We start from the raw sequence: 17,581 nt of genomic DNA, 5'->3' as shown, positions 1-17,581 counted from the left end.
TAACCTCTTTGCACTTTGACAATTCCTCTACTGTTGCACAGACTGGAGTCGGAATAGTAGATTTCGCCCCTCCAGAATCCAACACTTTCCTCTACTGTTGCACAGACTGGAAAGATAATAGTACATTTACTCCTCTAAAGTTCAATGCTTTCCCTACTGTTGCGCTGCTTGGAGTGGGAACAATAAATTTCACCCCTCTGAAATCCAACGCGTTCCCTACTGTTGCACAGGCTGGAGTGGTAATAGTACATTTTACTCCTACAAATTCCAACACTTTCCCTGGCATTGCACTAATTAGAGTGCAAATAGTATATTTAATTTTCTTAGACTCCATTAGTAGTAATAACTTTGACAAAATAGAGCTTATAGGATTCATTGTTTTATATTGTTTTGCATTTAACATTATTTGTTTTTATTTTAAAATTTATTTGAATGTTTATAGTATATTTTGTAAATGTGTTTTTTATTTTGTTATGTTACTATTTTATTTATTGTGTACATTAATATATTTTCTGTTACTATTTTAATTATTGTGTACATTAATATATTTTATCTTATTCATTTGTGTTTATTTATTATGGTTTTATTATATATATATATATATATATACACACACACACATACATATATATATATATACACTTAAATATATTCTAAAATAAATAGTTTCTTAATTATATTACTATATATATATATATATATATATATATATATATATATATATATATATATATATACACACTAATATAATTACGAAAATAATTTTTTAGATGATCTTAATTATAGTAATATTTGCATGAATATGTATATATAGCTAGATATTTCCATATTAATACATTTAAAAAATAATATAATGTAATATAAATATATTTCTTAATTATGTTACATTATCTATATGTGTGTGTGTGTGTATCTGTATATATATAAATAGAAAATAGAAGAGAAAATGTATATATATAAATAGAAACACATGTATATGTGTGTTTATGTAAGCATATAGTTTTATATATATATATATAGTTATATATATATATAGCATTAAATATTAGTGGAATATATTTCATCTACATTATATAAAAATGATATAGTAATATATTAACATTTACTTATTTAAACTATATTTATAGATTTTAAAAAAATTAGAGTGAACTATACTTTTTCCGTTATATTTTAGTACTTACCATATTAAGTATAGGATCACGATATTATGGTAAAAAATATTTATTCCCAATATTTTTAACAATGTTATTTCTTAGAATAATATTGTGTCATGATGCGGAGCACACTCCAATCAAGGGTAGTAGTGCACTGGACAGTGAGTGACCCATGTGATAAACAACTTCGCTTACAAAGAACAGTGAAAAAGCAACTATCAATCTACATTTTACTATCTGATGAGAGTAAGATAATGAAGATATGAGTGGACAGTAGGTCAAGGAGTCAGAGGGGTCTGAGAAAGAGTGAACTCCTGCAGGGCATCGAGGTGGAGGGAACCACGGAACAGTGAGGTCAAAAAACATAAAGGTGTAGAGCAGGGGTGGCAGAGATATCAGGGGTTTAGAGTCCAGGGCTGGCCAGATGAATTAAATAGATGAAAACCGGAAGACCGCAGCAAGGACATGTTCACTGGCTCGACGTATGTTGAAAAACATGGGTTTCCAGTCTTTATGAAGATCGGGGAGGGTGTCCAGATTTAAGGGGCAGCATGGGAGAGGGCCTGGGAAGCTGCTTTGCTGGTCCTGTATTAAGGGTTTAAGATGGTTGATCATAGGGAATGTCACCGACCAATCCAGAAGCAGTGTCAGGTGGGACTACCGTCCTGAATGGGATGAATTTCATCTGGGATATTTCACGGCAAAACCAGTCTTGTGTCGCATGTGTTCAGGATCAGAGAGGACTTGGCCTGGCAGTTCGGGCTGGACTATTCCTATTGGAGCAGAGTATAGACTGATTTACATATGGCCAGTTCTAATCTGGGAGGACGTTGTGGACAAATTCCATCCATCACTTTTTTGTAGCTTTAAACTTTTCTCTCCAGGTGAACAACATGGCTGCTTCTCTGAAGACAATGGAGTGATTTCAACAACAGTGGACGACGAAGCGGGGCTGAATATGTATGTGCCCCTTGCACGGTACCTTGCCAAAGTGCTTTTTTTATGGTAGAGGTATGAAGCGGTTAGTCTTTGGGAGAGCTGAGGAGGAACTTGGTATTAATAAAGTCTCGATAAAACGGCACAGTAGGGTTGTAAAGCCTCCAAAGTTCTTTTTAGGAATCTGTGTCGGAATGACATTGTCAGGTAAACTGAAGTTTTGATACCTTTGAGCAAGTGCATGATTGGACTCCAAGATAGATATGAAATTTCCCCCAGCCCTTAGCTAGTAAAGGAAAAAGGGAGTCAGATTTCATGAAAAAGTTAAAAAACATGTTGTATCTGAGTTGGAACCGATGGTTTAAGTTAGCAGGCTCTTTTGAAAAGCAGAGCTTCACCCATATAAAGAGTTTTAGAAGGTAATTAAGAGTGTTATGTATTTTATCTTGTACAAATTGAGCTTTGACTGTGTTATACCTGCTGCTCAGCCAGTGTGACTGCGGTGGTGGAATGTTGGTGTGTGAGGTGGCAGTGGAGTTTTGGTGAGTGAGAGGGTCAGTTGGAGGATGGGCTGCGAAGCAGGTAGGCTGCTCCTGGTGGGGCTTCTCTACTTTGTAACATCTATCCTGAGTAAACCTATTGGACTATTCTACATGGAACTGGACTTACCTTCTTTCACTACAGACTGCCAAAAGCTCTAGCTTGTAGTTTCATCCTGCAGATGTTGGGTAGAAAACTATAGGTCATGTGAGAAACAGAGACTATAAACTTTACAGATTTCTTTTCTCCAAATGAAGACAGCACCTGAGAGCTAGGTGTTGCAGTGGTTGTAAAAGTGTTAGATTGTCTTGATGGTATCTGGGCATTTGATTGCTTTTGATAAATCCAAATGATAGCTGTCAAAAGAAGCATTCACGTCTTGGGCGATGTACTGAACGTACATGGTACTGAACCTGAAAATGTTGAAAAGTACCAGTATCCAATCCAAATCAGATTTATATGAACTAATTTTCATAGACTGCCTTTGGTGTGTCATCTGAAAGTGATCAGGGCTGCAATACACTGGTCAAAGGGATCAAGTAGAGGTTGGATCCGTCGACTTCTATAGGAGGTTGTCCCTGCAGTGAAATGGTATCATGGATGATTGAGTCTCCAGAAATGTACCTTTGTTATGAGTTAGAGCTTTCAAGTCTAATTGCAGGTTGATGGGGTGTAGAAGATTTGTAAGAGGTAAGTTTCCGATGGATTATTTCAGTTGAAGTTAAGTCCTCAAGACAGAAGTTCTGGGAACGAGACTGTATTTGGTCAGTTACATACTCAGTGAATGATTCAAAGAATACTTTGTAAAATATGGGTGGAGGGTACATGACAAGCATGTTCCACACATCAGATGGATTACCCAGCCACTTTTAGAGATTCGATTCAATTCATGATCTGTATGCGGCACAAACAACATTTGCCATAAAAGAGCAAAGAGTAAACTATGACAGCAAATGATAAAAAGACAAATAAAACAGAATACACCCATACAATCTAAAAACATACAGTTAAAGTCCTTGCTCCAACTTCCATACAAGAGTTAAAATATAATGCTTTTTCTTACTCGAATTGCTCCTCGAATATATGAAGCAATACTAAAACATGAAAAGGGATTGGTCAGGGCGCACAATAATTTTACTGCAGCATTGTAACCCCTAACATTATATGCTATGAAAATCAGTTTCAAATAATGTTTCCTTAGACCATCTTTAAATCTACAAAATAAAGTCAAGTGCTGAGCGCTCTGTTTCAAGACACCGTCAAAAGGACGCGGGACCATGTCTCTGAGCCGCTGCTTCATAGTGGGAAAAGTGACAAGGAAGTGTATTATATCCAAACGCAGCCTAGAAAGAACAAAGCGGTGCTGGGTATTAGATACCAAAGACAAATGAGAGGCAAGTAGCATGCAAGAAGCAACAGTAGGTTGAGGGCCCTAGTGCTAAAAAATTGGGCCCTCACCGCGCTGTTATGAAAGGCCAACGCTCTGTGTGGGTCTTGGAGCACGGGGGTACCAAATAATAATTTAAAAGTTTCATTAATGTAAGAAAGCCTGGCGATATTAAAAACATAATCAAGTGCTAAACAATCTGAAATAATCGCTTTCGTGAAGGCCATTTCAGATTTAGTCCAAATTGAACGACATATCAAAATGAGGCTTGAGCAAAAGTAAATCCTCCAGACGAGTTAACCCAACCTCTTCATGGACAATGAAAGATGGAACAGAGGTGGAGGCGCATAACAGGTCCCTGGGTAAGACGTTCTCCTCAACCTGAAGAGACCCGCAACAGATATAGCACCACAAGCCCCTCCATAGAGAGCCGCTGACAGCGCTTTGGCCGTGTAAATGTTAATCATTTCTTTGACAGAGCCACTACCAAGTTTGCGGGAGTGCCTAAAGTCTCCCTCGCAAACTCTGCTCATTTTAGATCTAACATTTTGGATGTGTTGGGACCATGAGCCGTTACTGGTAAAAAGGATATTCAAATAATTAAATGTATTAACCCTCACAACTGGGGAGCCCTTGATGAAAAAAGGTCCGACACTTTTGGGTGTTTTTTTCCCACATGGAATCGTAAAGGTCTTTGCAATATAGATCTTTAGTTGCCTAATCTCCATAGAATCAACAATTATGTTCATCAATATCTGGAAACTGATGGGGTCCCTTGACATCAGGACCACATCATCAGAGTACAATAGCACCAGAACCGAGCCCCCAGCTACTGTAGACGCATCGGCTTGCAGATACCTCAGGGCATCGTCCACCCCATTAATATAAAGGGAAAATGGGAATGGAGCCAAAACACAGCCCTGTCTGATTCGCCTCTTGATTCTAAATGATGGGGAACATTCCTGATTAGGGCCAAAGCAGACCTTAGCAGACAGGTTCCTGTACAACCGAGTCAGAAAGAGCACAACGTTCTCAGGGGCCCCTGGTGAGAGCAGTGTCTGCCCGAGGATTGAATGGTCCATCAAATCAAAGGAACTACTGAAGTCGGCAAAACTCAAGTAAAGACATAACATAACATGTATTTGTAAAACACACTTATCACCCCTGGGTCTCCATGGCCTGAATAACAGATGTTTATTGTTACCCAACTCAATGGTACTCATTTTATTGACCTCAGATGGATGAAAGGCTGAGTAGACCAACTGGAATTTAAACCTGTGACCATGAGGTCGAACACAGGCCCCTTCAGTGGACGCATTAGTTCACTGAGCCACCAGACCCGGATTTGCCTTTGTGTCCTTCCCAATGACAGGTCCAAGTCCACGCACTGCTCTGCGGTCCCCAACGCCTTCCTGAATCGATATTGAGCCTCCAAAAGGATTGAGTTATCGGGAGCCCACTGCTCTAATCTCTGGAGGAGAACCCTGACCCTTCGTTTTACGGGAGATTCCAGGAGGGAGATGGGGCGATAACACGTCGGGTCAGATCTGTCTCCTTTCTTAAGTGATTCAAAAGATTTAGAAGTGCCCCTTTTATGCACATTGGTCCCTTTGGGTGGATCAGAACTACCTTACCCCCTAGGACTTTCCACTCCCTGCTTTGATTGCACTGTAACCTTCAAGACCTATGGTGTCTTTGATTGGTTAAGATTGGGTGTTGAGCCATGAGTCTGTGATCAAGAGCATGTGTGATGGCACCAGCAGTGAAAGCAGGGTGGGTATTGGCGGAGCTGCAGGTGTGAAGGTAGACTTTGGAAAGCCAACCTGACAGATAATCTGGATACACACACTACACAAACACGACATAAGACAGAAAAATAATCAGGATATATGGTAATGCTTTTTAACCTATTTTATATTGAAAATCAAATTGTTTTCACAAAGCTGCCTTTTTTAGTTATCCATGTCAATATTTACATGGCTTATATCCATCGAGATATTGCAGTGTCCAAGCATTTACCAGAACTATAACTTACTGGGTTGAATAAGTGATGCTAATATCTTTTTTGACTTACTAATCAATTTTCATTACAAAAAAGTTGTTCTTATTATTACGTATCTGCGCTGTTGTCCTTCCAATCTTACTTCCTAATTTACGAGAGTTTCTTCCTGATTTAAGAGTGTCTTACGCTAGGTAAAAAGGTGTAAATTGTATACTTGTGTAAATTACAAATTTGCAAAGTTGGCAAACCTTGCTTAATTTTGTGAAATGAAAGGGAGCAAATGACTCCAATGTGGGCAATGTACTCACTGATGTCACCCGGCCAGTGGAAGTCAGGAGTTTGTCAGAGAAGTCTTCCTGCTGTAGCTCAGGAGACGATGGAGAGAGCAAACCTCTCCTCTGACTTCTACCTGGAATCCACCAATGGGGGGGTCCCTTCTCTGTGGTTGTACTGATCCCGTGGAACCAACCCCCAAGCCACCCAAGAACCCCCCTTTCCTGACTTCAGAAAGCACTGAAGCCTTTTTATCTGTAATTCCTCACCTTCTTGTACACACCTGGAGGCTATTGGGTTTGTCGCGTACGCGCTACAAGCTGCATTATTACTTTAATGAAAGAAATCATCCTAGTTTACCCAGGAGCTGTGAAGAAAACTAACATGAATATATCTTTAAATAGAGAGAGAACATCTGAAGTTCTGGCCTCAAACAGATGTATTTTACTCTGTGTATAGCGTACATCAGGAAAACATGACTGAGTGACGTTGTTTTGTAGCTGTCGCACATCTGCCTGTGCTTGTTCCCTCCAACAGATCTGAGTTACACCTGGTTGTGTGGGAAAGTTTTGTGAATACTTCAAAGAGGTGTAATTCAAATAGTCATAATTGACACAAGTCAAAATGTAAGACTGTCTGTACCAAGAGGTCCCTAAAGTTTCTGGTGCATTAGAGATTATTTTAAGAGGGGGCACTCCCCACCATTGAGGAATGATCAGTCTGTAAATTTCTTCATAACGTGTAACGGAGAGTATTTGAGGAAATTTCAAAACGTACCTTCTTAGTTCTTCCTTGAGATTTCATAGTTTTTGGTTAAATATTTTTCATAATGAATACTAAGCCATTGTGTGTTTTTCAGATACTCATAAAATCAATCAATCAATCAGTGACACTTGTAAAGCGCGCTACATACCCGTAGGGTCTCAAGGCGCTGGGGGGGGGGGGAGGGGGGGGTGCCGCTACTGCTCGAACAGCCAGGTCTTCAGCTTCTTCCTGAAGGAGAGGTGGTCTTGGGTCAGGCGCAGGTCGGTCGGGAGGGAGTTCCAGGTCTTGGCGGCCAGGTAGGAGAAGGACCTTCCTCCTGTAGTCGCTCTTCGGATGCGGGGGACGGCGGCGAGGGCGTGGTTGGCTGATCGGAGGTGGCGTTTGGGAGCGTGGAAGTTGACTCGGCTGTTGAGGTAGCTCGGGCCTTGGTCGTGTAGGGCTTTGTGTGCGTGGGTGAGGAGGCGGAAGGTGATTCTTTTGTTGACGGGGAGCCAGTGAAGGTCTCTCAGATGTCCGGAGATGTGGCTGGTTCGTGGGATGTCGAGGATGAGTCTGGCTGAGGCGTTCTGGATCCGCTGGAGTCTCTTCTGGAGCTTGGCGGTGGTACCGGCGTAGAGGGCGTTGCCGTAGTCCAGTCGGCTGGTGACGAGGGCCTGGGTGACGGTCTTCCTGGTCTCGGTGGGGATCCACCAGAAGATCTTCCGTAGCATGCGTAGGATGTTGAAGCACGCCGAGGAGACGTTGTTGACTTGCCTGGTCATGGAGAGGGAGGAGTCCAGGAGGAAGCCCAGGTTGCGTGCATGGTCTGTCGGTTTGGGTGCGGTGCCCAGGGCGGGAGGCCACCAGGAGTCGTCCCAGGCGGAGGGTGAGGAGCCCAGGATGAGGACCTCCGTCTTGTCCGAGTTCAGTTTCAGGCGGCTGGTCGTCATCCACTCGGCTACCTCTTTCATCCCTTCGTGCAGGTTGGATCTGGCGGCGGCGGGGTCGTTGGTCAGGGAGAGGATCAGTTGGGTGTCGTCGGCGTAGGAGATTATGCTGAGGTTGTGTTTGCGTACGATGGCCGCGAGGGGGCTCATGTAGACGTTGAAGAGGGTGGGGCTCAGAGATGATCCTTGAGGGACGCCGCAGGTGACTTCGGAGGCCTCTGACTTGTACGGTGGTAGGCGGACTCTCTGTGTTCTTCCGTCGAGGAAGGAGATGATCCAGTCCAGCGCCTTGTCCTGGATTCCGATGTTGCTGAGGCGCCGTACTAGGGTGCGGTGGCAGACCGTGTCGAATGCCGCAGAGAGGTCTAGGAGGATGAGGGCCGCTGTTTCTCCATTGTCCATCAGGGCTCGGATGTCATCGGTGGCGGCGATGAGGGCGGTCTCGGTACTGTGATTGGCTCGGAAGCCGGACTGTGAGGGGTCGAGGGATCCGTTTGTCTCGAGGAAGGCGGCCATCTGCTTGTTGACGGTCTTCTCGATGACTTTGGCTGGAAACGGGAGGAGCGAGATGGGGCGGTAATTCTTGAGGTCGGTGGGGTCCGCTGTAGGTTTCTTTAGTAGGGCGCTGAGTTCGGCGTGCTTCCAGCTCTCAGGGAAGATGGTGGTGTCGAAGGAAGTGTTGATGATGTCTCGCAGGTGGGGTGCGATGACAGCGTCGGCCTTGTTGAAGACGTGGTGAGGGCAGGGGTCGGTCGGTGATCCGGAGTGGATGGAGTTCATCGTGCGGATGGTGTCTTCGGTGCTGATCGGGGTCCAGGCGTGGAGGGTGGTGGTGGGGGGTGGTTGTTCGGTCATGGTGTGCGTTGGTTGGTTGTTGAAGCTGTTATGTATGTCCGCGATCTTGTTGTGGAAGTATGAAGCGAGGGAGTTGCAGAGGTCTTGCGATGGGGTGATGTCGTTGTTTCCTGCGCTGGGGTTGGAAAGCTCTTTCACGATGTTGAAGAGTTCCTTGCAGTTGTGTGCGTTGTTGTCCAACCGGTCTTTGAATGCTGTTTTCTTGGCGGCGCGGATCAGCTGGTGGTGTTTCCGGGTGGCAAGTTTGAAGGAGGTCCTGTTGTCTGGTGTCGGTTCCCTTCTCCAGACTTTCTCGAGGGCTCGGCAGTTCTTCTTGGAGCTCTTGAGTTCGTCGGTGAACCATGGGGCCTTCTTGCTGCCGGGTCTGCTAGGCGGGGTCCTCAGTGGGGCGAGTTCGTCCGCGCAGTTGCCGATCCACTTCGTGAGGTTGTCGGCGGCTTGGCTGGGGTTCGCTGAGCTGGCAGGAGGGTGCTGGTTCAGGGAGGTGGCGAGCTGGTCTGCTGTGATCTTGTTCCAGCTTCTGCGGGCTGCCTGTTGCTGGTGTTGGTGGGTCGTCGTTCTCTTGAAGGTGAAGTGGACGCAGCTGTGGTCCGTCCATTGAAGCTCTGTGGCGTGGCTGAAGTCTATGTCTGTGCTGGATGAGAAGACTGCGTCGAGTGTGTGTCCGGCGAGGTGGGTGGGGGTGGACACCAGTTGCTTGAGTCCCAGGTTGGCGAGGTTGTCGAGCAGGGTGCTGGTGTTGCGGTCGTTGTTGTTCTCCAGATGGAAGTTGAGGTCTCCCAGGAGGATGTAGTCGGCGGAGGGGAGGGCATGCGGGCTGACGAAGTCGGCGATGTCCTCGCTGAATTGTGTGCGTGGTCCAGGGGGTCGGTAGATCAGGGTGCCTCTGAGGGTGGTGTTCGGGTTGGTGTGGATCTGGAAATGCAGGTGTTCGGCGCTGGTCAGGGTGTTGTTGGTGCTGGTCGTGAGACGGATGGTGTTCCTGTGGATGATGGCGATGCCTCCTCCCATCTGGTTGGCGTTTCGGTCCCTCCGGACGACCTTGTAGCCCTCTGGGATAGCGATGGCGATGTCGGGAGCTGAAGAGGCGTTCATCCAGGTCTCCGTGAGGAAGGCGACGTCAGGGGCTGTGGCGTCTAGAAGGTTCCAGAGTTCGATGGCGTGTCTGTGGACGGAGCGGGTGTTGAGCAGGATGCACTTGAGGTGGGTGCTGCTGGTGTTCGACTTGGTGGGTGCTGGTGCGAGGCTGGTCCGGATGCAGGTGAACTTGCAGGCGTGGCAGCTGAAAGGTCCGTGGGTACGTCGTGGAGTGGCTTGATGGCATTCTGGGAGTCGGCCGGTGTTGAGTGCGGTGAGGATGGCGGCGGAGTACGTCAGGCGGGTCGGTCGGGATCTTCGTTGGCCAGGGGTCCTGGCGCTGGGCGCGGTCCGGTCGCGGACGGGCGCAGACGGGCTTACCTTTGGCGCGCCTTCGGCGCACAATCGGCGCGCCCGCTGCGCGTGACCGCTGCGCGTTCGCACGGTCGCCATATAAGGCCAAGTGCACGGGTGGGCGGGGCAGCTGGGAGGCGGGAGCGGGGAGGGAACAGAAAGGAAAAAGGGGCGTGGTCAGCGGTGGTGGCGGGAAGCGGGGAGCGGGGAGGGAAGGCGGAGGGCGGCGAGGTAGGCGGGCAGACAGGCAGGAGAACGCAAAGGGCTGAAACTGACTAGGAAAAAATACAGGCACAAAAGTCAGACAAAAGCTGCTAACACGGGAGGAAAAATGCAGTTCAAACAAGCACAAATGCTAGACAAAACAAGCACAAAAGTCAGACAAAAGCTGCTAACACGGGAGGAAAATGCAGAAACTGACTAGAAAAAAATACAGGCACAAAAGTCAGACAAAAGCTGCTAACACGGGAGGAAAATGCAGTTCAAACAAGCACAAATGCTAGACAAAACAAGCAAAAACAGTCAGCCGGCCGTCAGCCGGCAGCGAGGCAGGCAGCGAGGCAGAGGGCACACACAGCAGCTGGTGGCCGTGCGGCGCGGGGGTGTCCCACAAGTGGGTCACACTCACCTGCGTCGCACGGTCGCCATATAAGGCCAAGTGCGCGGGTGGGCGGGGCAGCTGGGAGGCGGGAGCGGGGAGGGAACAGAAAGGAAAAAGGGGCGTGGTCAGCGGTGGTGGCGGGAAGCGGGGAGCGGGGAGGGAAGGCGGAGGGCGGCGAGGTAGGCGGGCAGACAGGCAGGAGAACGCAAAGGGCTGAAACTGACTAGAAAAAAATACAGGCACAAAAGTCAGACAAAAGCTGCTAACACGGGAGGAAAATGCAGAAACTGACTAGAAAAAAATACAGGCACAAAAGTCAGACAAAAGCTGCTAACACGGGAGGAAAATGCAGTTCAAACAAGCACAAATGCTAGACAAAACAAGCAAAAACAGACGCCAGCGGCGTCAGCCGGCAGCGAGGCAGGCAGCGAGGCAGAGGGCAAGGCGAGGGGGCACACACAGCAGCTGGTGGCCGTGCGGCGCGGGGGTGTCCCACAACAAATGGCACATTTCTGTTATTTCTTTGCCAGTGAGTTTATTTTGCAGCTCAAACCCCTCGCTGTAGTTGGGCACGATCAGTCACAGACTGAATACACGGAACGCCGCTGACCTACCATACTTGTCCAGGAAGGACTTCTTGAAGCCGTGCCTCTCCTTCTGCCGCTCGAACATCAGCTCACTGCGCGGCTTCTTCAGGACATACTCCTCCGCCTTCAGCATGATCCCAAAGGAGCTCCGCCGGCGCGGTCTGGGGGCGTCCCAGGGGTCATCGGAGGGCTCCAGGTGCATGCCCAGGTAATGAGGCAACACCTCCAGGAACACCTAGGGAGGCCAGGCCATGCATTAGAGGAGTGTAACAGCAAGGACAGGAATCCAAGCATGGTGGCAGAACAATGTGCGCGTCTCGCTCGTTGGCCAATGCAGACACATTTTTAAAATGTCCTCTCCTTCGCTTGCAGGCTTCCTCTCTCTTTGCATCTCTATAGTCTGAATCTCTAGATTATACTCAGAGATTACAGCTCTGTAATGATAATTTAAGGTAGCTCAGATGGAAAATGTAGAATTGAATGAACATTGCAACTTACAGTAGGTCCTTTTCATTCCCTGGGGCAAAGAATACATGTTGTCTCTAGCACTAATCATAGCAAAGTTACAGAAAATAGGATAGAATAAACAGTGGGTTTCACGACTAGCTGGTCGCCACTAAAAGATTCACTGTGTTTGCTGTGCCTGCATGGCTAGTTATTGTAAGCTCTACAGTGCACTTCTGTCTGTATGACTTGTGTTTGGACAAGCTCTTCAGAGTAGGAAAGTCCCACACTGAACACTACCTTGCGTCCGCTGTAGAATTGTACATCATTGAGGCAACAGACTCCCTCATCTAAGAAGAATTGTAATAATGAGTGTTCACCACAACAGAGAAATCACACAACTCCACACTACGTGTGTATCTCTTACACGCTTGATCTTTTCAGACATGCTGTGTGTGTTCGGAGTCCTCAGAGAGACATTCAGGACGATCACGCACTTCAGGACGATCAGCGTGGACACCGACATGACGAATATTAGGTACCTGCAAGGAGAGGAGATATAGGCTGGGTTATAGATCGCAGTTGTAAGACCAGAGCACCCCTCAACAGACCTCGCTCCACCACATGATGCAAAGAGCTGGAAAAGCTCAAGGCTGGGCTGGCACCCCTCATTATACCTCGCTCTACCACACGATGCAAAGAGCCTAGAAGGACGCAAGCCCGGACTGGCATCCCTCAACAGACCTCGCTCCACCACACGATGCAAAGAGCCGGAAGGACGCAAGCCTGGACTGCCACCCCTCAACAGACCTCGCTCCACCACACGATGCAAAGAGCCTAGAAGGACGCAAGCCTGGACTGCCACCCCTCAACAGACCTCGCTCCACCACACGATGCAAAGAGCCTAGAAGGACGCAAGCCTGGACTGGCCGTGTTTCCAAGGGAAGGATGTCCTTGGGGCGTTCAGAATATCTTAGAGAGACAGGAAGGCTGACCTGACAGTTTTACAATCTCAACTAGAAGACAGACTAGTCACCTGGGAATCCTGGAGTATGACAGATGATGGAATGTTGAGCAGGTCATTTAGCAATATGACAGAGAAAAGGGAAGGCCAGCGTGGAGATCCTGACATTTCTCGAGGTCAAGAATTGATGAAAGAACATCTTTATATTTCAAGCAAACCTGTGCTCTTTGATCATTTAGGATTTTTATAGAGATACTAATTCCACCTCATCAAGATGACACCTTAGTAAGTGAAGCCACAGAAATGTGTATGAGACAGCAACACTTTCCTAACTATCTTGGACGTCACAAGGAAACCCACTATTAGCTGAGAATCTGCATATTGAAGCCTTTTCTTCTCAATTCAACGTAATCTTCTTACAAGAGTTTGGATGGACGTTGCGCACCAGCTGCTTTACTTCCCCAAAGTGTGGTCTTTTGAGATGTTCCTGGCCTTTGTCCTACCACAATATCTCTTCACAGACGTTATGTTTTTTTCCATGCACATCTTTTATGTGCCATGAGCGTGGAGACTCCGCGGTTGTAAGGATGCTCTACGCACAGCTACACTCCTAGTTCGTGAATACCTGAGAAATCCGAACCTAGACAAAAGCGTGAATCTACCTTTGTGAAGAAGCTCCCCACTGTCTGCATGTTAATCTTAGAGAGTAGCACCACTAACCTTTGACCTTTGGAATCTGACAGACGCACAGCTATCCTGGGAATCTTGGAATCTGACAGAGATTCACTGCTCACCTGAACATTGTGGACTCTCAAAGAGAAGTAGCACTACCCTGGGAATCTTGGAATCCAAAAGATAGGGACACCTTCCCGAGGATTATCCTGACCTCATAGAATTGTAATGCCTAAGGGCAGAATATTCCATAAAAGTCTGTGGGGTTTGGCAATATTTTCACAATCACGTCTCAAAGTTGCAGTATCACAAAGACAACTGGGGGTTAACATCTTGGAACCTCTGCAGGCTCGTGTTTACATTCATCAATGTGCTATGACAATGCAATGTGCAGAAGGCGCTCTGGGTGGAGTTGGGAAGTAACTAAGGCAATGCAGGTTAAGATGAGGAATATCGCAAGATCAGCGCGACATGCACACACCGACCAGAGGCCACAGCCCTTACTTGCCAATGAGTGGTACGCTGAGGGAGGTCTCGGGAACCTTCTGTGCAATCAGAAAGAGGAACACAGTCTGCGCCAGGAGCACAGAGATGGACACTGTACACTTCTGACCTCCAGCTGCAATGACAAGAAGGAAAAGCATGGGGGATTAAGGACATATCCTGAACAGTGATACATCTAAACACACGCGTGCACAACCCCTTTCTTCCTACCACCCCGCCCACCTCCCAACCATTTAGGTACCAACCTAGGCTCTGACCACAGAGAAAGGAAAGGCACACACTGAGCAGAGATGGACAGAGCAAGGCAGACTGACCAATCAAATTCTCAGTTCCGAATAGACAGTAGAGAATGGCAATCACAAAAATAAGACATCTGGAGGCGGTGAATGTTGGAAGGGCATCCTTAGAGAAGCAGACGGACTCAGTGGGGGATGCTTAATTTTTAATCTTGTTCAAAACGCTGCAGGAAAGGAGTTCAGAGCTTCAGAAATCCAGACTTGGATGGGACAGTATACTTTGAACGGAGGTAATCCTTCAGGATTGGACGCTCTTCGAGGTTGACGGTGTGCGATAGACATACAGATTTTTGATGGTGCGTAGAAGAAAAATGGTCCTATTTCCTGACAGTTTGTCAATAGGAGAACACGAAGACCTCTAAGTTGTATGTTCACTTGGCTTGCCTGAGGTAAAGAAGACTCCTTTCAGCAGCCACTGTCTTAACATGTTTCAAGTATACGTGAAAGAAATGATGTCTCTTAGAAAGGTTCACAGAGGAGGAAAAAGCAAACAACATCCAGGCAAAGTGGAACTTGATTGAAGATTACTGAAGAGAGGTACTAGGTACTAAGTATCCCTTCAGGAGTGAAGAACGAAATGGAATATTAGAGAATCCATGATCTTCTAAAAGTAATCTCTAGAATTTCTAGATGAAAATGCTGGAAAAAAATAATAATTGGAGGTAAATATTGACAAAGGGGGGCGAACTTTATTTAAAAAATCAGTCTTTGACTGCGTTATGGCACATTCCCATTTTGCCTTTTTGTACTTAACTACTCCCCCATTTTGGATTTGGGCATCTAGTAAGGAAAGTTCTCTGAAAGTCTGCCATTTTGGTTTGGGAAGAGGGTCATATGAGGAAGAACACCCTTCCCCCTCTCCAGCTTAACATCAGTTTGAGAGGCAAGACTCACATTGCAGCAGAACTGACTGCTGCCAAGACTTATGATTCGGCTGTCTCTTCCATCCATGACTTACCTGTGACTGTAGAAGGACGACTTGTAAGAGAGTTGGACACGTGGGGACCTTGGAGCGGATCAAATCCACCAGCACCAGGGATGGTTGCCCTTATTGGTATGCCAGTGCTTTTGAATTTTATGGTGAATATTCTGGGGAAAGCACTCCTTAATGCTGACATCAGGGGTGTAAATTATGTGTCAGATGAGCATCTTATCTTCTCAACATTTGTAAACAAGCATTGGCAAAGCCAACAGGTCTCACCTTTGTGATAGCAATTGGCTTTCCCAATGTCTTTTAGCCATGTTGTACAGCAGCATAGTTGCTGATCAGCATGTGTAAATGTTAGTGGCATGGAGTGGCATAAAGTGGAGTGGCGTACAGTGCCATGTACAGAAGAGTGGCATGGAGTAAAGTATCATAGAGTGGCGCAGAGTAGAGTGTCTTAGAGTAGAATAGAGTGGAGTTGCATAGAATAGAGAGGGGTGGAGTGGCATAGACTTGTGTGGAGAGGCACAGATTAGAGTGGCGTAGACTGCCATAGAGTGGCATAGTGTGGAGTGGAGTGAAATACAGTAGAGTGGCATAAATTGGAGTAGAGTGATTTAGAATGGAGTGGAGTAGAGTGGAGTGCTGTAGAATGGTGGAGAGCGGAGTAGAAAGGAGGAAAATGCTGCTGCATAAATGTGGTGGGCATTGCTTACAAGCCATCTCTGGATGTTATTGTGCAGAGTGTATCAGTGCTTTAAATTTCCAACATGGACACTACATGGTGGCCATCTTGAAACAGTAAAACAATGATAAGCTATAAACAGTACCAATCCAAAATGGCTGCCTGATTTAGAAGCAGTGTACACATGGGATGTGCACACTGAATGTGAAATTAGCAGCGGTGAGTAACTCACTAACACTGTCTGGGAAGCTGCTGTATAGTACAAAACTCGTAACAGGATATAGCAGCGAATGTTTTTGTGCAAATCCTCTAACCCGTACCTCCTAAGTTAGTCTGTGGGATTCCATGTTACAAAGTACTGCCTATAGACTTTAACACATGATGGCTGGACTCAAAGTCCTTTAATAATCCTGGAGCATGAAGATGCAAGCTGTATCTCATGACATCTCTTCAGGACCACACTCCTTGCCAGGCACCAAATATGTCTCATTTTCTCATACAATTCATGCATCTAAAATCTGACATACTTCATAATATTTATTCTTTGAATTCATCTGAACTGGCATATTACATGAAGCAAGACGTGCGTTTTCAGGGCAAGACTGTAACAAGGATACTTCAAAACCGGATGGATTTTCAGAAAATGAGTCAGTTTCAGTCTCACAGTACCTGGACTCACAATCTGTTCTATCACAAATGACCGCGTATATTTAGGCTGCATTTTTAGGTTTTTTCAAATGCAGATTCTCCCTAAGCTTACAGCATGACTTCTTTCATGACTGGCAAGGAACCTATAAGTATTGTTTCGTTTTTCAGGCTCTTTTGTGCAGAGTTGTGGATATCAGTTAACTTCACTAAATGTTCTTGCACAGCAGGACCTGACAGAGTTGAGTAAAAGGACATACATGAGGTCCGCGACAATACATACAGAATAAAGGGGGCGTCCCAATAGAGGAATGCTCTGTGTCTTGGTCTTTTAACTACAGTGTATTGCTGAAATCAGCTTTTGTGACAAGGCTTGATTTGAAGATACTGTTCAACTCCCCAATTCAATCTATCACTGTTGTCACCCATTCGTGGATGGTAACCTGTGGACAGACAAACCTCCACATGTGTATCTTTGCAGAAGACCAACCTGAATTTGGAAATGAAGTAAGATCAGTAGTCAAAATCTGCGGAGCAGAATGTAAACTAAGTTTTTGTGAAATAAACTTATTTTGCTGTGGGAGTTACACTATCAACCGGCAGTAGCATGAGTTCTTGCTCACAACCCCCAGAGTTTACTGCTACGTCGGTGGCTCCGCTTCCAAGGGAAATGCGCTGGTGCTGGCACAGAACCACCCATGCTACTCTGTGGTCTCATGGCTTGTGGTTCAAGCAGATCTCTGCCTTGACACCCGATTTAAAGGGGCCTCAGTATCTGATCAGATGTGGTGCCAGTCGAAACCCCACTGTCTACAATTAGGCACCATTTACCATTCGGGTGCCCCGGTTCCCACATAAATGCAAGTGGCAGTTCAGGTCAGAGGTGTTTGGGAACTAGTGACTGTGAGTGGGTTACATATCCACAGCAGTTAGAACAGTGAGGGTCTGCACACATACAGTAACTGTTCTACAGTGACCTCTAGTGGTAG

General features: G+C 46.2%; 1 protein-coding gene across 1 annotated transcript in view; it reads right to left on the bottom strand.

Moving 5' to 3' along the window:
* The window catches only part of CHRNE (cholinergic receptor nicotinic epsilon subunit), a 153,075-nt gene that overhangs the window by 26,519 nt on the left and 108,975 nt on the right, over window positions 1-17,581 (bottom strand). Inside the window, exons 8-10 of the mRNA XM_085639223.1 lie at window positions 14,042-14,156; window positions 12,329-12,443; window positions 11,485-11,692 (exon numbers count right to left, since the gene is read on the bottom strand). Of these exons, the coding sequence (XP_085495349.1) occupies window positions 11,485-11,692; window positions 12,329-12,443; window positions 14,042-14,156 (438 nt within the window). The remainder of the gene's footprint in view (window positions 1-11,484; window positions 11,693-12,328; window positions 12,444-14,041; window positions 14,157-17,581) is intronic.

This window comes from Triturus cristatus, chromosome 12 (genome assembly GCF_964204655.1).
Source record: "Triturus cristatus chromosome 12, aTriCri1.1, whole genome shotgun sequence".
Classification (NCBI taxonomy): Eukaryota; Metazoa; Chordata; class Amphibia; order Caudata; family Salamandridae; genus Triturus; species Triturus cristatus.
Note: the sequence above shows the minus strand (reverse complement) of the source record. Positions and strands in the feature narration are given on the sequence as shown.